Genomic DNA, 26,473 nt, shown 5'->3' on the forward strand with positions numbered 1-26,473 from the left:
TACAGAGAAAGTTGTGTATTTCTTTCTAGTCTGACCACAGTGCTCTGGAACTGTCCAGAGTAGAAGCAAATCCCCATAGCAAACCTCTCCTGCTCTGGACAGTTCCTGAGACAGACAGAGGTGGCAGCAGAGAGCACTGTGGTCAGATTGGAAAGAACTTAATAACTTCCTCTGTAGTTTACGGCAGCTGATAAGTACTGGAAGGATTAAGATTTTCAAATAGAAGTAATTTACAAATGTGTATAACTTTCTGGCAACGGTTGATTTGAAAACATTTGTTTTCTACCAGAAGTTATGGAATAAAATAAAGATAAGATTGGACATTTTAACCTATGAATCTTATGAAATTTCACTGTCAACCAGTCCCCACGTGCAGATCCTTTATATGCTGATGAACCTCTGATAGGTTAAATGGATAACATTTTTATTATTATTATTTACATTCCCCATATGCCACCCTTGACATAAGCACTTCGAGAGCTTCTTCATTTTTCTTGACTCTAAAATGCTTAATTCTTTAAAAGGATTGTCCCGAAATTAAGAACTCAGGGCTGCTGATCACAGCTACAACTGGTCATACAGATTCTCTCTACTATAAGGGAGAGTAGTAGTACAGGTTTTTCATTGAAATCAATGGCTGTCCTTGTAATGTACATTACTGGTCTTTATTAGCCACTCTCTATTCTGGCTAACAGAAGGAGTACAAAGAATGGAGCCCCCATCTTTTAAATCCATATTCCATAAGCTAGGTAGGCTCCCCTACACTTCAAGTGAATGGGATCCTTTTTGCCTGCTATGACTCCTGTTAGGCTCCGTTACAATAACGGACGTTAAGGGCGGTCAAAGTGGTAAAAAAAAAAAAAAAACCTTAACATCCGTTTGTAATGGAGCCACTTTCACAGAGTGAAAGTAGCCTAAGTGAGTTTATGTTTTTTGGGTGCTTTATACTTTATATCCTTTCTGCCCAAGTGAGTACCATGGACAGAGCCTGGAGGGCTAGTATATAAATATACTGTACAACACCACCATTGACAATAAACTTATGCAATCTACATATAGGTCTCCCACCCTCTTTACAAATATTTGAATAATAACTATGTTAACAGAATTTTTTTTCCTACCAAATATAATGTTTTTCATGTCTGCCTTTATTTTGCAGAATGCGTTCTGGACCTCATGTGTGTTTCTCAGGTATGGGCAATGGATGTTGTCCTGGCTGGACAGTTTCTCCAGGCAGTGGACTATGTCTCCAGCGTAAGTCTCCTGCAATCTATGGATTATTGACTTATTGGGTTTCAATAGGTGTTAAAGGAAAACTATCACATGTTCACTCCCGCACTAACCACAGGTACTGACGGATAGTGCGGGGGACACTGATTCATATGATCGCTACCTTGCCCGGATCCGTCCAGCCGTTTGCCCGCAATCTTAGTTTTTCTATATATGCAAACGTGGCTGTGGCAGGGTTTTTAGGAGCCTAGCGGCACTGTGACATCAGTGCCGCCCATCCACAGCGCCGCCCGCATATAAATATTCATCTCCCCTCCCTCCTGCTCACCCTCTCCCTGCCGCGCCTAACTGGTCTTCACTGCGCATGTCAGGAAGCGGCACATGCGCACTGAAGACTAGTAAGGAGCGGCGGGGAGAGGGAGAGCCGGAGGGAGGGGGGATGAATATTTGTAAGTGGGCGGTGCTGACGTCACAGGGACACTAGGCTCCTGAAAACCCTGCCCGTGCCAGTTACAGCCACATTTGCATATATAAAAAAACTAAGATTGTGGGTGAATGGCTGGACGGATCCAGGCAAGGTAGGGATCACATGAATCAGCGTCCCCCGTACTATCCGTCAGTACCTATGGTTAGTGCGAGAGTGAACATATGACAGTTTTCCTTTAAGTAGTTTTTTTTCCTCTTATTTTGGACTACCTGCAAAAAATAAGAAAAAGAAAAAAAAAAGTTTTGTCAACATTAAAAAGCAAAAAAAGTAATAGATGTAAATAAATGGAACTTTGTCATATATTGAATTTGGGGACTCTTGTTTACCTTCTATCAGCCTGCAGTCTTCGTTTGCTTGACCTTCTCAGTCCTTCCATTTGGCCTAATACAGATAATTGTAAATGGGGAGGGGGAGGAGGGGGATTCAACTGCAGTTTTCCTCTCTCTGTGTCTGTAAGATTGTATGATGTGAAAGGGGAGGGGGAAACAGGTCAAATTAGGCCATTAAATAATTAGCATATTCCGGACTCCATGACTCCATGTAGATTTTTGAATATACAGTACCTATTTTCTGAGAACTCCATATATTTGTGGCCAAGTTTTGGTGAGTGAAGTTGCCTAGTCATACAGTGCAAAATAAAACAAGATCTAGAGCTGAAGCTTCCTTGTTCATTGGGATTTAGTGACCAAAGACCTGTATTCTGAGGTCATGAACATGATCATTTTGGAGGTATGCAATTTATTATTACATTTTTTAATGCCAATTCTGTAAATAACACTGTAAACATGACTAATCTTTTTTCCTGTAGCTCTATGTGCTTACGGTTGTGGCAGTGGGTTTTGCGTCGCCCCCAATGTATGTTCCTGCAGAGATGGCCATCAAGGCATCACCTGTACTGGTAATGACTCGCATTACTTATACCCAAGTGTCTTCTGTCCTCCAACTTAGAAGTCCATAACGTCTGAAGTATTGTCTCTTTGCAGATCATTATGCCAGTGAACATGAACGAGAATTGGAAGATAAAGGTTTGTGGCATGACTGACTTTACTAATTAGAATCAGATACTGACTCATCACTGCAATGAAACAGTCTACCTCAGGAACTAGTCCCAGCAATAACTGTTGAGGGCTTCAAAACAGGCTTAGTCAAATTCCTAGGAGAAAATAACAGTAATGCATATGTAGAAATGTAAAATCAGATTTCTTACACTTCATCGACCCAAACCCTTCCCCTTCATCCATCTCCTTCCCTCCTTGGTTGAACTTAATGGACATGTGTCTTCTTTCAACCATTTATGTATCTGAAATGAGTTCTTTTTTCTAATTAGTTCCTGTTTTCGGATCGTAATTTTTTAAAATTTGATTTGTAGTAAATTTTTCATAGGAGCAGCCATCTTGCCTGAGCTGTTCTTTTTTACAACATTTAGAGATATGCTTTACAGCAAACCCTATGGACATAGGGTGAGATTTATCAAAATCTGTACACAGGAAAAGTTGACCAATTACCAATAGCAACCAATCTGATCGCTTCTTTTATTCTATAGAGGCTTTTTTTTTAAATGAAAGAAGCGATCTGATTAGTTGCTATGGGCAACTGGTCAACGTTTTCGCTGCACAGGTTTTGATAAATCTCCCCCATTGAAGCAATAATCTGGAGCTGACCCTGTTGACTACAATGAAACATGCTCTGTCATTCTGCAGAGAGGGAAATCAGATCTCTTCAGCTATTGTGAATGGCGTTAAGGAGATCTGTACATTTCTCTGCATAGACCTCTATGTGTATAAGGGGCCTCCTATTTTTCCCCAATTGCAGATGTTGGGAGAGAGAATGGTTGGACATGCCTCTGATAAGCTATTACCATTAGCTATTGCATTCCGTGCGGTGTTCGCGGAAAGAACAGGTTCATTCTTTCTGCGGACACAGAGGACGTAATTCCTGTGCCGGAAACATCTGGCACGGGTATTCCACCATGTGTACCGTGCAGCAGAATCCCGTTGAATTCAGTGGGACTCTGCTGCAGCTGAATTTCTGTGCGGACATTTCAAGCGGAATTCCACACGGAAATTCTGACGTGTGAACATAGCCTCAGAGGGTTTTGGCTGACATCTATGCAAAATGTATGTCCAGTTTAACAATTTCAATCCTATAAAAACTGAACACCAGTTTACATGGATGCAGTGTATGTAGGCTTGGTAACCCATCCCAAAAGTGGCTTCCTGCTTCATTTCTACCATTGAAGTCGAGTATGGTACTAGAATATGTTGTATCTCAAATACAGAGTGTATATGTAGGAAAAGGTAAGCAGATAACTGCCTCATAAGAGCAGCAATTGATGTTCAAGTCTATCAGAGCTTGTTTACAGAGCCCTTTCGATGGACCAATAAGCAATGGTGAAGAGCTTTTTAACAATCACTGGGTAGTTTGGGCCGCCCGTAACTTTCGTCATTATTGGCTGCACATACCCTATGTACACATAAGGAGAAGATTTATTAAAACCTGTCCAGAGGAACAGTTGCCCAGTTGCCCATAGCAACCAATCAGCTTGCTGCTTTCATTTTTAACAAGGCCTCTGCAAAATGAAAAAAGAAATCTGATTGGTTGCTATGGGCAGCTGGGCAACTTTTCCTCTGGACAGGTTTTGATAAATAAAGATTACAATTAGAGATGAGTGAACTTACAGTAAATTCGATTCGTCACGAACTTCTCGGCTCGGCAGTTGATGACTTATCCTGCGTAAATTAGTTCAGCCTTCAGGTGCTCCGGTGGGCTGGAAAAGGTGGATATAGTCCTAGGAAAGAGTCTCCTAGGACTGTATCCACCTTTTCCAGCCCACTGGAGCACCGGAAAGCTGAATTAATTTATGCAGGAAAAGTCATCAACTGCCGAGCCAAGAAGTTCGTGACGAATCGAATTTACTGTAAGTTCGCTCATCTCTAATTACAATGATCAGCAAACTAACCTTTCACATTTGGGCCAATAATTACCCCTTTTAATAGTGCCCTGAGCCTACCCAATATGATATAGTGCTGCAATATCCATATCCTAGCGGTGTGCCTTCAATGTATGTGATGAGACTTAAGAATGTCTACCAGGATGAGGTTGGATACTTTTCACTACTAATTCCAAAATTGACAATAGCTGCTCTTTGGATTCTGTGGCCTGAAATATATCTTTCTTTCCAGGTTATTCTCTTACCTGTCTATCTGCAATGTGTGAGCAAGGCTGTAAAGTTATTAATGGCGCCACTGTATGCAGCTGCTATCATGGGTACACTCTTGGGAAAGATGGGAAAAGTTGTTATGGTAGGTTAATTTACTTTATTTTTAAAGATTATAAACAAAGAATGTAATAAAAATTACCGTATATACTCGAGTATAAGCCGAGTTTTTCAGCAAGATTTTTCGTGCTGAAAACGCCCCACTCGGCTTATACTTGAGTGAACTCTCCACCTGTCAATCCCTTTCAGTGGTCTTCAACCTGCAGACCTCCAGATTTTGCAAAACTACAACTCCCAGCATGCCCAGACAGCCATCGGCTGTCCGGGCATGCTGGGAGTTGTAGTTTTGAAACATCTGGAGGTCCGCAGGTTGAAGACCACTGCGGCATTCGTCATCATCCCGACCCCCCTTTAGTTTTCTACTCACCTCCCCTCGGTGGGAAGGAAGGGTGAGCTGGTCCGGGCCATCTATGCTGCAGAGACCGTTTGGTGGGTAGGGTTAGTCGTTCCGGGCTGTCCATCTTCACCGGGAGGCAATCTTCTCCGCTCAGGGCCGGCCCTGGACTAGTGACGTTGCCTTGACGATGACACACAGGGACGTCCGTGCGCAGCAGACGTACCTGCGCATGAATGTCCCTGTGCGTCATCGTCAAGGCAACGTCACTAGTCCGGGGCCGGCCCAGAGCGGAGAAGAGGGCCTCCCGGTGAAAATGAACAGCCCGGAACGACTAAACTTCCCACCGGACAGTCCCTGCAGCATAGATGGCCCGGACCAGCTCACCCTTCCTTCCCACCGAGGGGAGGTGAGTAGAAAACTAAAGGGGGGGTCTGGATGATGATGAATCCAATAGAAAGAAGGGTCCCGGCACTCAGAAGTTTTTGAAGTCTCAAAGGTTTTTATTTATGCAACATGCATAGCATACAAGGTAGGTACGCGTTACGGCTCAATAGCCTTTGTCAACCAGTACAGGTAACTGTTAGAATGCACCTTATATAATTACATCCGGTTCACAGATACCACGTCACTAATTACTATCATTCAAAGCACATGATGTACTATGACGATGTATATGAAAAACAATATAAAATGAAGAAAGTAAGAAGACAAATCATTGATAGGAAATTTTTCATAGCGGAGATTTCCGTAGAGTGCAGATTCATTTTCCGCTCTGTAAAAAAATTAGCAAATAAACACATTAACTAATGACATTCAGGTCAACATGTCTCTATAATAATCGTGAAAGTTCATAATCGCGGTTCATACCGCGCGGTTCCAGAGTCCCTAAGCGGTGTATCCAGAATGCTTCCTTTTGGGTGAGTAATTTTTTAATGTCACCACCTCTCCGTGGTTGCACGACCTCATCAATCACCTGATATTGTAATTGTGATATGGAATTATTTTTATTGCTAAAGTGTGCAGGAATGGGAAGAAGAAGATTTTGACATCTGATCCTCGATTTATGGCGATTAATGCGGTCCCCCACCCGCTGGGTGGTCTCCCCCACGTATAGGAGACCGCACGGGCATTTTATTATGTATATGACATTACGAGACTGGCATGTGAAAAATTTGGTAATGGGGAATTTTTTTCCAGAATATGGATCTGTAATTTGGTTGCCTTTGATCACATTGCTACATTGAGCGCAGTTCAAACATGGATAAGTACCGGTGCGTTGTGTTCCTAAAAAACTTTGGCGACTTTTTTGTTTACCCCCAATGTCTGCTCTTATTAAAGTGTCTTTAATATTTTTAGATCGTTTATTGCAGATCAATGGTGGGGTTTTAAATTCTTCTATTTGGGGGTAAGATTTCTGAAGTATATTCCAATAATTTTTTACAATCTTATCTATTTTGAATGTAAGGGGATGGTATGTTCGAATGAATGGAATAATTTTGGTTTGCTTGTTTCGTTTTTCTACATTATGAGGGTAGGAGGTAACGGTGGGTTGGAGGACTTTATTGGGGTAACCCCTTCTTCTGAATTTGTCCTCCAATTCTTTACATCTCACAGCACGTAATACGGGGTCCGTCACTATCCTTTCTATTCTTTTTTTCTGAGAGATCGGAATAGATTTTTTCATGGAAGGGGGGTGGGCACTGGTGTAATGAAGTAGGCTATTTTTATCAGTGGGCTTGCGATATAAATCTGTACAGAGGCCTCCTTTTCCATCTTTCTGAATGAGTGTATCTAAAAAACTGACTTGTCGTTGGTCAGCCATCATGGTAAATTTTAATTCTGCTCTTATATTATTAATAAAAGAAAAGAACTCATCCAGTGTCGCACGTGGCCCCTCCCAAATGCATACAATGTCGTCAATAAATCATCGCCAAATAATGGCATGTTTTTTAAAAAGATCATGTGAGTACACATATTGATATTCGAAATGCGACATGTATGCATTTGCATATGGAGGGGCCACGTTCGCTCCCATCGCCGAACCCCTACATTGCAAATAGTATGTATCCTCAAACAAGAAGTAATTCTCTCTCAAAACAATATTCAACAGGTCAAGGAAAAAGTTTTTTTGTAACTCATTATAATCACTTTGGTCAAGAATCCACTTGGTGGCCTCACAACCCCTATCATGTTCAATTGCAGTATACAAACCAACTACATCAATGGTAACTAGCCATGTTTCATCTGTTATGTTTGTTGCCCCTGACAACACCTTCAAAAAATCACCGGTATCCAATAAAAATGCAGGAGTTTTCTGTATCAAAGGAGTTAACATCTTCTCCAATAAAACAGAAAGTGGGGAAAGTACAGAGTCCATGGAGGAGACAATAGGGCGTCCCGGGGGATCGACCAAACTTTTATGAACCTTGGGCAAAATATAAAATACAGGTGTTATTGGATTCTGTATTTGTAAAAAAGTGCACATCTTTTCATCGATCACCCCAAGGTCCCTATGTCTCTCTACCATGGACCTGATCTTTTTCTGAATTTTACCCAGAGGGTTATTTTCAAGTGGTAAATAAGTATCCGTGTCTGACAGCTGCCGCATCACCTCTTTTTTGTATGAAGTGGTATCCATAATGACAATGGAACCTCCCTTGTCACCGGGTTTTATAGTAATGCTGCGGTCAGCTGCCAGATCTGATAAAGCTCGTCTTTCTAGCACAGAGATGTTACCATGGACTCTGTAGTCCCCTCTTTTTACTTCTTTTACCAAATTATCAATGTCAGTTTTCACCAGCTTACAATAAGTTTCAACAGGATGATAATATTTAGGAGGCATGTAATGACTTTTTTGTTTAAGATTGAAATCCTCCAATTTGAGGATTCCTGGTGATGGCACCGACTCCTCAAGTCTAGTCGAGGAGTCATGTTGGGGTCTATCTGTGGAGAAATGGGCTTTTAAACGGATCATGCGAAAAAATCGCTCCAAGTCAATGTCCAGTTGAAAAGTATCTAATCTGTCCGTAGGACAAAATGAAAGTCCCCTTTGTAACACCCCTATCTCCACAGATGACAAGCATTTAGATGAAATGTTAATAACAATATTCTCAGAGGTTAAAGTCTCGGTATTACCTGTGACCTCGTTATCACCGGTCCGGTTGGTGCGCCGATGATGGCGGCCTCCCCGCCTCCCTGGCGTCCTCGCCTTCGCTGAAAAAAAGGGGGGCGTCGGTCTCGGCGTGCCTGGAACTCGCTTCCCGAGCTGGAGGAGGAGTATCCTCCCCTGCCTTGAGAGGAGGGTCCCCGTTGTACATATCCGGAGGTATCCCGCCATCGGTAGACTCGCTTGGCTAAATAATCTTCTGTATCCCGTAAGAATTTCTTTCTTTTTCTTTCCTCTATATCTTTCCTCAAGGTAGTCAGTTGTCCATCAAGATTTTCTTTAAGTTTCAGAAATTCCTCACTGTTCAAGGTGTCTCGTAATTGTTGTTCAGTCGCCTCGACTTCTTTTTTAATCTCCGTAATCGCTTTTTGCAGGCGATCAACTGTTAGTACAATTATGTCCATTGAACATTTATTCAGAATTCTCTCAAAATCTTTGCAATAAAGCTCATCGTCAGCAAATAAAGTAGGTCGTAGATTTACTCTTAAGCCGCGCGGAATCCGTTCCGTGCGAAAATATTCTGTAAGAGTTGTATTATGTAATTCATAGGAGAGTAGACGGCGTGTCTCTTTTTCCCAGGCTCGTCTCCTCAATTCATGAGAAGGTGTCTGTAGGAAATCCGCTGAAGTGGTTGTCTGTGCGATTATCCTGGAGGCTTCATCCTCATTGTAAGATAACATAGACATTCCTCAGGTGCGTGCTCGTACCAAGTGAACGAAAGCCAAATCCCAAGAAGGTCGGCACTGCAATCAATAGTTGGTGCCCGAGGACCAATGTAGCAAGAATCCAATAGAAAGAAGGGTCCCGGCACTCAGAAGTTTTTGAAGTCTCAAAGGTTTTTATTTATGCAACATGCATAGCATACAAGGTAGGTACGCGTTACGGCTCAATAGCCTTTGTCAACCAGTACAGGTAACTGTTAGAATGCACCTTATATAATTACATCCGGTTCACAGATACCACGTCACTAATTACTATCATTCAAAGCACATGATGTACTATGACGATGTATATGAAAAACAATATAAAATGAAGAAAGTAAGAAGACAAATCATTGATAGGAAATTTTTCATAGCGGAGATTTCCGTAGAGTGCAGATTCATTTTCCGCTCTGTAAAAAAATTAGCAAATAAACACATTAACTAATGACATTCAGGTCAACATGTCTCTATAATAATCGTGAAAGTTCATAATCGCGGTTCATACCGCGCGGTTCCAGAGTCCCTAAGCGGTGTATCCAGAATGCTTCCTTTTGGGTGAGTAATTTTTTAATGTCACCACCTCTCCGTGGTTGCACGACCTCATCAATCACCTGATATTGTAATTGTGATATGGAATGATTTTTATTGCTAAAGTGTGCAGGAATGGGAAGAAGAAGATTTTGACATCTGATGCTCGATTTATGGCGATTAATGCGGTCCCCCACCCGCTGGGTGGTCTCCCCCACGTATAGGAGACCGCACGGGCATTCCCCAAAATTCCCCATTACCAAATTTTTCACATGCCAGTCTCGTAATGTCATATACATAATAAAATGCCCGTGCGGTCTCCTATACGTGGGGGAGACCACCCAGCGGGTGGGGGACCGCATTAATCGCCATAAATCGAGCATCAGATGTCAAAATCTTCTTCTTCCCATTCCTGCACACTTTAGCAATAAAAATCATTCCATATCACAATTACAATATCAGGTGATTGATGAGGTCGTGCAACCACGGAGAGGTGGTGACATTAAAAAATTACTCACCCAAAAGGAAGCATTCTGGATACACCGCTTAGGGACTCTGGAACCGCGCGGTATGAACCGCGATTATGAACTTTCACGATTATTATAGAGACATGTTGACCTGAATGTCATTAGTTAATGTGTTTATTTGCTAATTTTTTTACAGAGCGGAAAATGAATCTGCACTCTACGGAAATCTCCGCTATGAAAAATTTCCTATCAATGATTTGTCTTCTTACTTTCTTCATTTTATATTGTTTTTCATATAAATCGTCATAGTACATCAGGTGCTTTGAATGATAGTAATTAGTGACGTGGTATCTGTGAACCGGATGTAATTATATAAGGTGCATTCTAACAGTTACCTGTACTGGTTGACAAAGGCTATTGAGCCGTAACGCGTACCTACCTTGTATGCTATGCATGTTGCATAAATAAAAACCTTTGAGACTTCAAAAACTTCTGAGTGCCGGGACCCTTCTTTCTATTGGATTCTTGCTACATTGGTCCTCGGGCACCAACTATTGATTGCAGTGCCGACCTTCTTGGGATTTGGATGATGATGAAGGCTGCAGTGGTCTTCAACCTGCGGACCTCCAGATGTTTCAAAACTACAACTCCCAGCATGCCCGGACAGCCGATGGCATGCTGGGAGTTGTAGTCTTGCAACATCTGGAGGTCCGCAGGTTGAAGACCACTGAAAGGGATTGACAGGCGGTGATGATGAAGGGGAGTGATGACAGGGTGATGATGACGGGGTGATGATGATGGGGTTGAAAATGACAGGGTGATGATGACGGGGGTGTTAATGACAGGGGGGGATGATGACATGGGGGATGATGTATTTGCCACCCTAGGCTTATAGTCGAGTCAATAACTTTTCCTGGGTTTTTGGGGTGAAATTAGGGGCCTCGGCTTATATTCGGGTCGGCTTATACTCTAGTATATACAGTAAGCTAGCAATGCCATGACACGATTAGTAAAGGGGATCTGTACTTAACAGTCAGGCTAATATGACAAGTAGGAGTTATATTTCATATAACAAGGTGAATGTGAAATCATTCAGTGCCTATCATAGTGTTTTCTATATAATAAATAAACTTTTTCACAAGTCCTAATAAGTAGAAATAGGCTTGTGCATTGTTACCAACTGTTCTAGCCAGCAGAAAATGCGTCTCTTTGGGACGATATGAAAAACGGGAGAGGAAGGAGGTTCAAGTTTGAGGGTACCCTATAAGGTGCCTATACACCTGGAAAAGTTGTTTCCCTTAGCGCCCCCCCCCCCCCCCACAATACACATGCGCAAACGGATAAAAGGGTACTACACTGGAAACATTTTTTTAAAACAAAATGGTGCCAGAAAGTTAAACAGATTTGTAAATTACTTCAATTAAAAAATCTTAACCATTCCAGTACTTATCAGCTGCTGCATAATCCACAGGAAGTTCTTTACTTTTTGAATTTCCTTTCTGTCTGACCACAGTGCTCTCTGCTGACACCTCTGTCCATTTTAGGAACTGTTCAGAGCAGGAGAGTTTTGCTATGGGGATTTGCTCCTGCTCTGGACAGTTCCTAAAATGGACAGAGGTGTCAGCAGAGAGCACTGTGGTCAGACAGAAAGGAAATTCAAAAACAAAAGTACTTCCTCTGTAGTATACAGCAGCTGATAAGTACTGGAAGGATAAAGATTTTTTAACAGAAGTAATTTACAAATCGGTTTAACTTTCTGGCACCAATCGATAAAAAAAAAAAAAAAGTTTTCCACCGGAGTACCCCTTTAAGTTTAGTGTGCATGGGGGAGATTTATCAAAACCTGTTCAGAGAAAAAGTTGCTGAGTTGCCCATAGCAACCAATTAGATCGCTTCTTTCATTTTACAGAGGCCTTTTGAAAAATGAAAGTAGCAATCTGATTGGTCGCTAGGGGCAACTCAGCAACTTTTCCTCTGGACAGATTTTGATGAATCCCCCCCATATGTTTTAGTGGAAAGGAGAAATTAAGCAGTAGCCAGACACCTCTGGTGGGGGCTTATCTTGAAGGAAAACAAAATGATAAGCTGTTGAAATGTGTCAACTTTTCCCAAAGGCTTGGTTCACACTGCACTAGAGCTTTACTGTCATTAAGGGTACGTTCAGATGAGCGGATTTTCGCAGCGTATTTCGCTGTGGATCCGCTGCTGAAGGACCTCCTATATCCTTCCTTTATATGTGCCTGCTCGGAGCGGCAATACGCCGCTACAAGCGGACACCCTGCAATGCGGCATATTGCCGCTCCGAGCAGGCACATTTAAGGGCACCATACAGAGGTCTTTCAGCGGCGGATCTGCAGTGTAAAATATGCTGTAAATCCGCTCATGTGAACATTCGATGCGTCGATCAGACAGGTTTAAAGTTGTTCATCGGACCGGGTCTTTAACCTATGCAGAGCCAGCGAGTGAAGCGATCACAGAGGGTCTCAGCAGTGAGACCCAGTGTGATCAACAACTTTTGAACTGTCTGATCGACATGTCAAATGTTGTTTTTAATGACAGTAATGCATTAATGCAGTGTGTCCCAGCTACAGTATATGTCAGATCCAATGAAAACAAGGATGCCAATAAGTACTGTGCCACACAGCAGGAGGCCCCATTTACGTTCATAACCCAAATATATCCAGCTATTGACTACATTTAGGCTGCTTCCTGCTCGTATAGATTTACGACCCAATAGCGTGAGCTCATGTACAAAGTCATATGCTGGTCATAAACATCGGCTTAGTTGGCCGAGTCACATCAAATTAAGATATCAAGACAAGCAAATGTGTATGGGAACCCCCCTTACAAATCCCCTGACAACAGATGTGAGGGAAATGGTAAGTTTTAACTAGAAGATAAGCAGCTGCCAGAGGCTTCTGGCAACGACATAGATCCTTCTTCCCATTTAAATAAACATCCAAGTTTGGCCACTGATGAGGAGTGATATCTATTGGCCCATTTGGCAGCCAACTATCTAAATTGTATGGCAGGTTTTCTATTCTTATTCCTGAGCCATAATCTTACAGACCATATCTGGTGTTGGTGCAGCGTTTGTTTACAGAGGTTTTAACAATAAGGCAGTATGTAGCCTTCTTCTCTCTACCTTATCCAGTAACTGATGGTGACAGACAACTTTTCCTGAATGTTGCTTGAGTAGTCATAGCTGTTATGTTGCAATGAACTTAGTTCTTGTCTTTTGTGGATTTTATTTGTAGTCTACATGCACACTTTATGCCACATGGGACATTGCCCCAAGCACTCTTATACACGGTCCTTTCACTGCAGACAGTGGTAACATCCAGTAACATACAGGGAAATGGTAACATCCAGTTGTCAATTTATTCATACCTTTCCAGGAGAAATTATGGGAATACTACAACATACAGTTTTTAAAGGGGTTCTCTGCTGTCACGCCCCCTCCAATAGACTTGCATTGAGGGGGCGGGACGAGCTCCCGGCACCGACTCCGGCATTCCGAACAGTTTGTTCCAAACCCTGAGCAGCGGAGTACCCCTTTAAACTTGCTCCAGAATTGTCAACAGCTCCTGTTTGACATGTTCCTTATTATACTTTGTTATGTTCTTTTGATCATGTTAATATTCTGTTTGTTTTTGTGCCAGATATTGATGAATGTTCTCGACCTCAAGCATCAAGTCTTTGTCAACAGCAATGTAAGAACATCATTGGGAGCTATAGATGTCTGTGTTACTATGGATATCAAATTTCTCCCAATGGACGCTCATGTGTACCTATAAAGCATCCTAACACAATTGCGGGTAAGACCCTTTTATATATTAGCTTTAAATGGAGACCAGAGAAAGTCTCAAAGTCCTCTCTTGGCCACTCTGCCATAAAGCCTGGATTGGTGGAGTGCTGCAGTGATGGTTGACCTTTCTAGAAGTGTATCCCATCTGCACACAGGATCTTTGGAGCTCAGCCACAGTGACCATTGGGTTCTTGGTGAATTATTATTATTTTTTTTTACAAAGGCAATTCTCCCTGTTTATTTATATTTTTTACACAATCCTGTCTGAGCTCTACCGGCAGCTTTTTCCCCCTTATGGCTTGTTTTTCGCTCTGATATGCACTGTCAGTTGTGAGACCTTATATAGACAGGACTGTGTCTTCCCAAATCCTGTCCAATCACCTGAATTTACCACAGGTGACCAATGAAGGTGTAGATGACATAGAGGAAGGGTAGGGCCTCAGAGCTAAATTTCAAGTGAAAAGGTCTGAAAAGTTTTTGAATGCATTGTACAGGGTGGGCCATTTATATGGATACACCTTAATAAAATGGGAATGGTTGGTGATATTAACTTCCTGTATGTGGCACATTAGTATATGTGAGGAGGGAAACTTTTCAAGATGGGTGGTGACCATGGTGGCCATTTTGAAGTCGGCCATTTTGAATCCAACTTTTGTTTTTTCAATAGGAAGAGGGTCATGTGACACATCAAACTTATTGGGAATTTCACAAGAAAAACAATGATGTGCTTGCTTTTAAAGTAACTTTATTTTTCCATGAGTTATTTACAAGTTTCTGACCACTTATAAAATGTGTTCAATGTGCTGCCCATTGTGTTGGATTGTCAATGCAACCCTCTTCTCCCACTCTTCACACACTGATAGCAACACTGCAGGAGAAATGCTAGCACAGGCTTCCAGTGTCCGTAGTTTCAGGTATGTGAATGGTGAAGTTAACAAACAAAACCACCGCTATTGGTCTGACACTAACCCACATTGGATAGATCCCTCCAAGACTGTTGGAACACAAACATTGATGGTATGGTGTGATATATGGGGTACAAAGATAGTGGGGCCATTCTTCATCAATGGAAACCTCAAGGCCACTGGATATGCGAAATTGCTACATGATGATGTGTTTCCCTCTTTATGCACTGAAGCTGGCACGTTCCCTGAGTTTTTCCAGCAAGATGGAGTTTTTCCAACATTATGGGTGTCAGGTCCGAGCATTCATAGATGAACAGTTTCCTGGAAAGTGGATTGGTCGTCGTGGGCCAGTTGAATGGCCCCCAAGGTCACCCGATCTGACCCCCTTAGACTTTTATCTTTGGGATCATCTGAAGGCAATTGTCTATGCTGTGAAGATACGAGATGTGCAGCACCTGAAACTATGGATACTGGAAGCCTGTGCTAGCATTTCTCCTGCGTTGTTGCTATCAGTGTGTGAAGAGTGGGAGAAGAGGGTTGCATTGACAATCCAACACAATGGGCAGCACATTGAACACATTTTATAAGTGGTCAGAAACTTGTAAATAACTCATGAAAGAATAAAGTTATGTTAAAACCAAGCACATCATTGTTTTTCTTGTGAAACTCCCAATAAGTTTGATGTGTCACATGACCCTCTTCCTATTGAAAAAACAAAAGTTGGATTCAAAATGGCCAACTTCAAAATGGCCGCCATGGTCACCACCCATCTTGAGAAGTCCCCCCCCCCCCCTCACATATACTAATGTGCCACAAACAGGAAGTTAATATCACCAACCAATCCCATTTTATTAAGGTGTATCCATATAACTGGCCCACCCTGTATATCCTCACATCGGACTAGAAGAAGAGGAGAAAACAGAACCTTCTGTAAACATCTGTATCCTGGTGTGCGTGTTCCCTGGTGGAGAGCAGATGTGCATATTAGCTACAGAACAATTCCCATGAGTGCTGAGAACGTCTCATAATGTCAGACATTAAAGACCAGACTCCATATAATTCCCATCAAATTCAGTAGATAACATAGCAGGACACTGAAGGCATACATATCTACTGCATCCGTCTATTACAGTCCCTGTCATGTAGAGGAAGCTATTAAATTCAGTAGATAACATAGCAGGACATTGAAGGCATACATATCTACTGCATCCGTCTATTACAGTCCCTGTCATGTAGAGGAAGCTATTAAACCCAACATAATGTTTTGTCATTATTTCTCAGCCAGACACATGTCTTTATCACTGAGCATGTCGATCACAATACTAAATATGTAATACATGCATACCCTCCTTCTTCTTCTCTCTATATATAAATTATAAGCAGATGTGATACAAAGCAGCAATAAATTCATTATATTGTATTATACAACTTGGCCAGACTGGAGAACAGTTACAAAGAGTACTTTTTATTGTCAAGAGACCCTAATGATAACTAGGGATTGTCCAAAAAAAAACAAAAAAACAACAACTGTAAACTGTCCTTAAAAACTGGAAATTATTTCAACAGAAAAACATGAACAACTACAGTGGCCCTAACTTACTATTGTAAACCCGACATGTTTTGTCGGGTTCTGCGCCAGAATTGGAAAAAAAACCCAACTAACTCTCCATTTTAAAAAACCCCAAAAAAGGGTGTGGCCACCGGGCAAAGTAGACGTGGAAGCTAAAAAATGGCGTGTCCCGACATTTTCACAAAAACCCAACATATTTACTAAGGTTTCTAAGGTTTCCACAGAAAATGTAGTGGATTTGAGCTGAGAAAAACCTCACAGAGGTTGTAAAAAAAGCAAAATGTAGGGAAACCTTAGTAAATGTCGCGATGCCGGCTGGCAGGAGGTGGATCCTCTGTGCCAGAGAGGGATTGGCGTGGACCGTGTTGGTGGACCGGTTCTAAGTCACTACTGGTGTTCACCAGAGCCCGCCGCAAAGCGGGATGGTCTTGCTGCGGCGGTAGTGACCAGGTCGTATCCACTAGCAACGGCTCAACCTCTCTGACTGCTGAAGATAGGCGCGGTACAAGGGAGTAGACAGAAGCAAGGTCGGACGTAGCAGAAGGTCGGGGCAGGCAGCAAGGATCGTAGTCAGGGGCAACGGCAGGAGGTCTGGAACACAGGCTAGGAACACACAAGGAAACGCTTTCACTGGCACAATGGCAACAAGATCCGGCGAGGGAGTGCAGGGGAAGTGAGGTATACATAGGGAGTGCACAGGTGAACACACTGATTAGAACCACTGCGCCAATCAGCGGCGCAGTGGCCCTTTAAATCGCAGAGACCCGGCGCGCGCGCGCCCTAGGGAGCGGGGCCGCGCGCGCCGGGACAGGACCGACGGAGAGCGAGTCAGGTACGGGAGCCGGGGTGCGCATCGCGAGCGGGCGCCACCCGCATCGCGAATCGCATCCCGGCTGGAGGCGGTATCGCAGCGCACCGGGTCAGTGGATCTGACCGGGGCGCTGCAGTAGCGAGAGTGTAGCGAGCGCTCCGGGGAGGAGCGGGGACCCGGAGCGCTCGGCGTAACAGTAAATACTGTGGCAAACAAATTGTAGGGAAGTAAAACCCACAAAGAAAACCACACAACACTTAGTAAATCAAAGCCAGTATATTTAAAGTCTAAGGCAAAGCCCGGGGTAACCACCACTGATTAGAAAAGATGACAGCATAATGGCACCTGTTCCGGAGAGTTCTTAGTTACAAAGGTGGACACTGACAACTGAAGGCCCCTTTGCATCAACAGTATATAGGCCCATTGATTTACATTTTGATGACAGTGTGGTTTTACCCTTTGGCCCCCTCATTCATGACTTTATAGCAAACCCCTCATTCATGTGCCAAGCCACCAATAATTCTGAAACATGGATGGGAATAAGAGTAGCCAGGGGCATAGCTGGAAACAACAGAGCCCCGATGCAAAAAATTAACCTGGCCTCCCCCTTAATGGCTGCCCCAGATGCCCCTCAGCCTGCTGTCTCTTACCTCTGCAGACTTTGATGCTCAGAAATTGTTAGCCACTCACTTTGTCAGTAGATCCTCATCCTATATATACATTTTATTAAAGAAGATGTCCAGATGTCCATATTTTGCCTCTAAGGTTATAGTTTCGATAAGTGTCAGATCGATCACAGAGGGCTCGACCACTGGGCACCCATCCCCACCCGGAACAACCCCCCCTCCCCCGCAGTGTCCCCTACTATGCCCTGGCTTGGCTCCAGCTCTGCTCAAGGAAATGACGTTTCAAACCCAGACGTCAGCTTGTCAGAACACATCCCCTCCAGCGATCGTGTGTCCCTGCCTTTCCAATAGAGATGAATGGAGGGGGCATATTTCGACTAGCTGACGTGCTGGGTACAAAATGCACATTAATAGAGCAGAGCTGAGGCCCCCTACGGGAGATCACGGGGGTCCCAGCGGCCCTGCGGATAGAGGATACATTTTTTTCGCTGGACATTTTCTTTAACACCAACAAAATTAAAAACATGTATATGATACATCAGGAGAAAACCACAAGTAAGCACAGGGCCACAACACACATGAAATTCATTGATAATGGGGGAGATTTATCAAATCCAGTGCAGAGGGAAATTGGAGTAGTTGCCCATAGCAACCAGATTGCTTGCTTACATTTTTAAAAGAAGCAATCTGATTGGTTGCTATGGGCAACTACTCCACTTTCCCTCTGCATAGGTTTTGATAAATCTTCCCCATTATCCTTGAATTTCATGATGTGGCCTCTGTGTTACATGTGGTTTTCTCCTGATGTCTCATATACATGTTTTAAATTGTGTTGCTCTTAATAAAGTGAACTTTTAGCAGAACGTGGACTTTTTGATGTAGATAAGTTGTTTTGAAGTTTTTCTGCTTCAGTATTTTGTAGAGCAGGGGTACTCAACTACTTTTAGTAGGGGGCCGCTTTTCCAGGTCTGCCATCCGGTGAAGGTCTGAGCTAAACGCTAAGACCGGGTTCACACCTAGCGGCTGCAGTGCCATGCCGGAAATAGGCACTGCCTGTTGTAGAACATAATAAGTACTTAACAAGTTATAATCGTTCTCCAACTGCCACACACTGTGCCCCTGGTATAATAGTGCCACACACTGTGCCCCTAAATATATAACTGCCACACACTGTGCCCCTGGTATAATACTGCCACACACCGTGCCCCTAAATATATAACTGCCACACACTGTGCCCCTGGTATAATACTGCCACACTTCGTGCCCCTGAATATATAACTGCCACACACTGTGCCCCTGAATACATAACTGCCACATACTGTGCCCCTAGTATAATACTGTCACATACTGTGCCCCTGAATATATAACTGCCACATACTGTGCCCCTGAATACATAACTGCCACACACTGTGCCCCTGGTATAATACTGCCACACACCGTGCCCCTGAATATATAACTGCCACACCCTGTGCCCCTGAATACATAACTGCCACATACTGTGCCCCTAGTATAATACTGTCACACACCATGCCCCTGAATATATAACTGCCACATACTGTGCCCCTGAATATATAACTGCCACACACTGTGCCCCTGAATACATAACTGCCACATACTGTTCCCCTGGTATAATACTGCCACACACTGTGCCCCTGAATATATAACTGCCACATACTCTGCCCCTGGTATAATACTGTCACACACTGTGCCCCTGGTATAATACTGCCACACACTGTGCCCCTGAATATATAACTGCCACATACTGTGCTCCTGGTATAATACTGCCACACACTGCCCCTGAGTATAATACTGCCACATGCTGTATACCTAAATAGAATGCTGTCAAACACTATGCCCCTGGTATAATACTGCCACACACCGTGCCCCTTATAATACTGCCACACACCGTGCCCCTGATATAATACTGCCACACACCGTGCCCCTGTGTATAATACTGCCACACACCTTGCCCCTGGTATAATACTGCCACACACCATGCCCCTGGTATAATACTGCCACACACTGTGCCCCTGAATATATAGCTGCCACATACTGTGCTCCTGGTATAATACTGTCACACGCTGCTCCTGAGTATAATACTGCCACATGCTGTATACCTAAATAGAATGCTGTCAAACACTATGCCCCTGATATAATACTGCCGCACACTGTGCCCCTGATATAATACTGCCACACACCGTGCCCCTGAGTATAATACTGCCACACACCATGCCCCTGGTATAATACTGCCACACACCATGCCCCTGGTATAATACTGCCACACACCATGCCCCTGGTATAATACTGCCACACACCGTGCCCCTGAATATAATACTGCCACACACCGTGCCCCTGATTATAATGCTGCCACACACCGTGCCCCTGATTATAATGCTGCCACACACCGTGCCCCTGGTGTACTGTAATACTGCCACACACCGTGCCCCTGAGTATAATACTGCCACACACTGTGTCCCTGAGTATAATACTGCCACACACTGTGCCCCTGAGTATAATACTGCCAAAAATTGTGCTCCTGATTATAATGCTGCCTCACACTGGGCCCCTGAGTATAAAACTACCACATGCTGGGCCCCCAAATATTATATTGCCACTGTGCCCTGAAGCGAATTGTACCTCTGTGTCTCTTAAAACAACGAATGAGGTGCCCCCTCATATGAACTCTCCAGCTGTTGCAAAACTAGAACTGCCATCATGCAGAAAGAAGAGCATGATGGGAGCTGTAGGTTTGAAACAACTGTAGAGATAAAGGTTGGGAAATTCCTGTAATACACATACTTCCAGGGCCGGACTGGGAGCAAAAATATCCCCGGGCATAGAAGACTATGCAGCCCATTTGTTTTTTACGGACACACAGAAGTCAGACACCCATTAAAATAAATAGGCTGCATACTCTAAAATCACCTCTGCTTAAGTGGCTCTCCAGCTGTTGCAAAGCTACAACTCCCCTCAGACCCATTTTCCCCTCCTCCTGCAGACCCTTAAGGGCTTCTTCACACTGTGGACATTTAGTCGGTGGAATGTCCGCTTGCTACAGGCACCACCGAAGCCATTGGTGATGGGACTCCACGGATGTGTGCTATCTCTATAGATGACAAAGGAATCCAACGGAATTCCACCAGCAGAATGGACGTCCACCCAAAGAACGAACATGTTCGTTGTTGGGGATTACATCCATTCTGCTGGGGGAATTCCACTGTGGCGATTCCACAGTATGCACAGAGCATCAGAATCCCATTGAAAACAATTGGACTCTGCTGCAGGTAGATTTCTGCCCGAGGAATATTCTCAATGTGGATGGGCCTTAAGTCCCATTAGACCCCTAGGTCCTCTTCCAGTCCTATCTTTCCTCCCCTACTTCACATCCCCCCAGACTTTTCTGCCCCCTCTGACCCCTAAGTCCTCTTCCAGGCTCCTCTGCCCCCCAAGACCCCAGCATCATACTTTTTTACATTGCCCTAACACTCCCCATCCGCCAAAACCCCTGCATCATTCTTCTTTAAAATGTTCTGCCCCCCCCCCCCCCCCGACCCCTCTGGCTCCTTCTGTCCTAACATCCCTCCCAAGACCCCCGCATCATTCTTACCCCAGACCCCTTTATCCCCCTCTGCCCTCTGGTGGATGGGTGCCCGCGTGATCGGCAGTGGAGTCAGTTTGTGATGAAATAACTTTCTTGTGGGCAGAGCGATGCCCAATTAAGAGTGTGCTCTAGGCAGCTGCCTATTTTGTCTATAAGAGGAGCCAACCCTGTATAGATAGGTAATACATTTTAATCTTGGGAAAACCCAGAGGTGCTCCCTTCAGTAGATCTTATTTCACTCTGGTTTTCTCTGGTGCGGTGGCATGACTTCCAAACTGATCTGGAAAAAGATGAAAGAAAAAGTCAGGGTCCATTAAAAGCAACACAAATTTCTGACCACTAGAGGTCAGTACAGACTAACTTTTATATTTATATAAGAAAAAACTCAAAACGTAAATATGAAGTCTCCATCGTATTAAAACATCCTCAATTCTGTTGATTTTTATCTGATAATATACAAATAATATTTATTGTATCATTGTATTATTATTGTACAAATTATATTTTATCGTATTTTAAATACTGTATGTCAGCACTGCCCTACTACTATGGTTTCTGGAATAGCTATAATAAAGGTACCACAGAAGATGGTTGGAAAGTGAGAAAACTTCGTCACCTCTGTATCTTTGCCTACTGAGTATCTATATATCTATCTACCAGATATCATAGACTCAAGGTTTGGGCAATTGAAAGTTATTTGAAACCAATGTTGGCTTCAGGTCTATGTGAGCAGTAGAGTAACAGTCCGTACCCATACAACCATGTCATGCATAACATTAATATTAGACATTGCGGTCCTCCTCAGTGACCTTATCCTGCTTCCTATTCTTTCTTTGCAGCTTCAGTCCCATGTGGAGAATACGGCTGTGAGTTAAGTTGCAATGATGGTGGCTGTGAACACATTTCAAGGGTTTGTCCTATTGGATTTAGAATGACCGAGACAGCTAATGGAGTAGCCTGCACAGGTATCCCAGCATCCTTTACCCCATTCACTGCAGATCCATCTTGTAAGCACCTGGTTTGTTCAAAATGTTTTGTATTTTTCCTCCAGACATTAATGAATGTGTGACGTCTTCCTGTAAAGGGACATGCCTCAATACTGAAGGAGGGTATATGTGTGACTGTGGTCCTGGATTCAAGCTGGCGGCTGACAGAAGCACTTGCTTAGGTAAGAATTTGGATGTAGAACTGCAGTATAAAGCATGGGAAGAGACAATGCTTTACCCCAAGTACCTAATAATATGGTAGGTGGATTAAGACAACTAATAAACCATACAGCTTGGCTTCAACCACTGTTCATATACCTACCATACTATTACCACTGCATTTCACTACACCCCAAGGCACATTTGTGACAATGCCTGGGGGGGTCCTGAGACCCCCATGTCGGCAATCGCTGCAAATCGGCAATCAATTCAGATCATCGATTTGTGGCAATTCCGGGTCAATCGGGTCCCGGTGACCCGGAAAAAAAAGGACGATAGGTGCCGTCCGAGATGGCACCTATCATCCCTTAGCAGCAGGAGTGAGGTGGCACTGGTTCCACCTCACAATCGTCCTGATTCTTCGGCCGCTATCGGCCGTCGAATCAGGACGCCTGCTGTGGGGGTGTCCCTAACGGTACCCGCTTCGCCCCTGTTCCGGAGGGCGAGTGCAGGTGCCGGGAGCCCTCACCTGAGGCTGGGCCCCGGTTCCCCAGAACGGCGGTGGGATCGGGGCCCCAGCAGCGGAGGCGGCGGCGGGCGGATCTTCACTGCGCAGCAGCAGGAGGTAAGGCTGGCCTCCTGCTGTTGCTAAGCAACAACTTATTCTGCAACAGCAGAAACCACAACTATAACTCCCAGCATGCCCTTTGGTAGTTTGTGCATGCTGGGGGTTGTAATTATGCAACAGCTGGAGGCACATTTTTGTGCCTCCAGCTGTTGCATAACTACAACCCCCAGCATGCACGGACAGCCAAAGGGCATGACGGGAGTTGCAGTAGTGTGCCTCCAGCTGGTGAATAACTACAAGTCCCAGCATGCCCTTCGGCTGAAAGTGCGTGCAGAGAGTTGTAGTTTTGCAACTGCTGAAGGCACACTGGTTGCAAAACACTGCGTTTGTTACCTATCTCAGTGTTTCACAACCAGTGTGCCTTCAGCTGTTGCAAACTACAACTCCCAGCATGCACTGAAAGACCATACATGCTGGGAGTTGTAATTTTGCAACAGCTGGAGGCACACTGGTTGCAAAACACTGAGAACACTGAGTTAAGTAACAAACTCTCAGTGTTTTGCAACCAGTGTGCCTCCAGCTGTTGCATAACTACAACCCCCAGCATGCACGACAGCCAAAGGGCATGCTTGGAGTTGTAGTTTTGCAACAGCTTGGGGTTTGCCCCCCCATGTGAATGTACAGGGTACATTCACACAGGCGGGTTTACAATGAGTTTCTTGCTGCAAGTTTGAGATGCAGCAAATTTTGAGATGCAGCAAAACACTACATATACATAAACCCCTACACAGTTACCCCCTCCCCCCCCCCCCAATAAAAATGAAAAACGTCTGGTGCGGCACTGTTTTCAAAACGGAGCCTCCAGCTGTTGCAAAACAACAACTCCCAGTATTGCCGGACAGCAATTGACTGCTGGAGACACCCCGTTTGGGAAACACTGCCGTAGGGTAATTCTTGAATCCGAGTCCGTCCCCATGCAAATCCCTAATGTAGGCCTCAAATGCCATGCGCTCTCACTTCGAAGCCCTTTCGTATGTCAAGGCAACAATTTAGTGCCACATGTGGGGTATTTCCGTACTCAGGAGAAATTGGCTAACAAATTTTGGGGGGCTCTTTCTCCTTTTACCCCTTATGAAAAGGTAAAGTTGGGGTCTAAACTTGCATGATATAGTAAAAAAAAAAATTTTTTTACACTAACATTCTAGTGTTGCCCCATACATTTTCACAAGAGGTAATAGGAAAAACGACCCCCAAAATTTGTAATGCAATTTCTCCTGAGTACGAAAATACCCCATATGTGGGCGTTAAAGGCTCTGCGGGTGCACAACAGGGCTCAGAAGTGAGAGCACACTATAAATTTGAGGCCTAAATTGGTGATTTGCACAGGGGTGGTTGATTTTACATCGGTTCTGACATAAACGCAAAAAAAATTTAAATAACCACGTGTGACCCCATTTTGGAAACTACACCCCTCACGGAACGTAACAAGGGGTATAGTGAGCCTTAGCACCCTACAGGTGTTTGACAATTTTCATTTAAGTTGAATGGGAAAAGGAAAATTGAATATCTTTGTTGCCCTCCTCTGCACCCTCTCCAGTACAGCCATGTCCTTCTTATATACAGGTGTTCAAAATTGGACACAATGCTCCATATCACTAGACACCAGGCATAGAATTGTTTACACACAAAGGGTAGGGTCATGCATGCCGTATTTTGCTGCGTCAATGGGTAGCAAAATACGCAGCAGCAAATAGAAAACAAAATACAGCATGGGTGACCCTACCATAAAGGAAAGAATATTATTATTAACCCACTAAAGAGCAAATAGAGGATTATTAACTCAGAAGATACCAAGGGTGCCATTGTTCACCTACTAGATTTCAGAACTAACATTAATAATCCCATCAGTGACTTAGCAACTTTATTAACCTACTAGAAACTAGTTGCATTATTATTATAACACTAAAGGGATATGAAAAGGAACCAGCCAGACCTAAGGGATACCAAACATTATCATTAAATAGTATTTCTCTATTAATATGGCAATATGATTACTATGTTGCAGTAAAACGTGTTACTGTTTAAGCTGGCATTCTGGGTCCAGAAACCAAGACATTAAAGTGGTACTGCAGCCAAAATTAACGTATCCCTTTATAAGTAGCTGATAGCAGGGGGTTTGCTCCATTGAATTCCATGGGAGCGCCGAAGAGACCCGAGTACAGCACTTGGGCATCATCGGTGTACAGTAGATGACGCACACCCCTCACTGAGCGAGACGGAGTACCAGGGCCCCTCGCCCCCCCCCCCCCCCCCCCCGGCTATCAGCTACTTATAAACCAGCGCTATTTGAAGGGGTAATGCCGCCAAAATGAACTTATCCCCTATCCACAGGATACCATTACCCCTTCAAACAGTGATGGTTTATTAGAATATTACTGTAGCTACATTTTTTCACAGTGCTCTTTAACTTACAAATCTGTATAACCTGTTGTAATTTATAGATATATCATCATAATACTATAGTTAAATCATGTATGTATGCTAAAAAAAAATCTGTATACCCTACTGTGATTTATAGATATAGCATCATGTCATATATTGAGAATTAAATAGTGATGTAATAATACTATGGTTAAATTATGTGTGTGCGGTTATCAAATAACTGACAGTAGCTTATTCTTATATACTTCCAGATATAGATGAATGTTCAGCCCATAGATCTGTTTGCCAGCACAGATGTAAAAATATTCATGGGAGTTACAGGTGCTTGTGTGGAGCTGGGTTCACCCTACAGAGCAACGGTCGAACTTGCACAGGTAGTGATTTTATCGAATGTTAAACAATACATTATGAGATAAAGGAAGACCCCCTTTCCCTTTGTCATTATAAAAAAAAACAATTTTTACCCACTGATCGTGCTTCACTCATGGCTCGGTGCTTATTGCAAGACATGGGCTCCATTACAGTCTATGGAGCCCATTACCTACAATGTGACAGATTGAGGGCCAAGTTGTGGAGAGCAGCATGCTGAGGCAACGACCAATCAGTTTTTCATGACAGTATCAATAAAACTGACCACCTTCCTCAACACGATCTGTGTTCTCTTGCTGTGGCTGTACTTTAATACAATGACAGAAGAATCAGCTGTCACTTAAATTAGCTGCACTGTAATCACTTATATAAGGCTTCCAGTGGATTTTGGAGCCATAGACCTTAGTTAAACTTAGCATTAAATGGCATGCATTA

The 26,473-nt window shown here is 43.6% G+C and overlaps 1 protein-coding gene across 5 annotated transcripts in view; it reads left to right on the forward strand.

Moving 5' to 3' along the window:
* Positions 1-26,473, forward strand: part of VWCE (von Willebrand factor C and EGF domains) — a 153,693-nt gene that overhangs the window by 16,176 nt on the left and 111,044 nt on the right. For 3 of the 5 annotated variants that reach the window (XM_056526735.1, XM_056526736.1, XM_056526738.1), the window contains exons 2-9: positions 1,160-1,254; positions 2,526-2,615; positions 2,701-2,742; positions 4,900-5,019; positions 13,856-14,011; positions 22,354-22,479; positions 22,566-22,682; positions 25,921-26,043. In XM_056526735.1, coding sequence (XP_056382710.1) covers positions 1,160-1,254; positions 2,526-2,615; positions 2,701-2,742; positions 4,900-5,019; positions 13,856-14,011; positions 22,354-22,479; positions 22,566-22,682; positions 25,921-26,043 — 869 coding nt within the window. Of the gene's footprint in view, positions 1-1,159; positions 1,255-2,525; positions 2,616-2,700; positions 2,743-3,929; positions 4,015-4,659; positions 4,816-4,899; positions 5,020-13,855; positions 14,012-22,353; positions 22,480-22,565; positions 22,683-25,920; positions 26,044-26,473 lie in introns of those variants that run through there. The other 2 variants (XM_056526739.1, XM_056526740.1) reach the window with 2 other exon arrangements.

The sequence above is a fragment of the Hyla sarda genome, chromosome 6 (assembly GCF_029499605.1).
Source record: "Hyla sarda isolate aHylSar1 chromosome 6, aHylSar1.hap1, whole genome shotgun sequence".
Classification (NCBI taxonomy): domain Eukaryota; kingdom Metazoa; phylum Chordata; class Amphibia; order Anura; family Hylidae; genus Hyla; species Hyla sarda.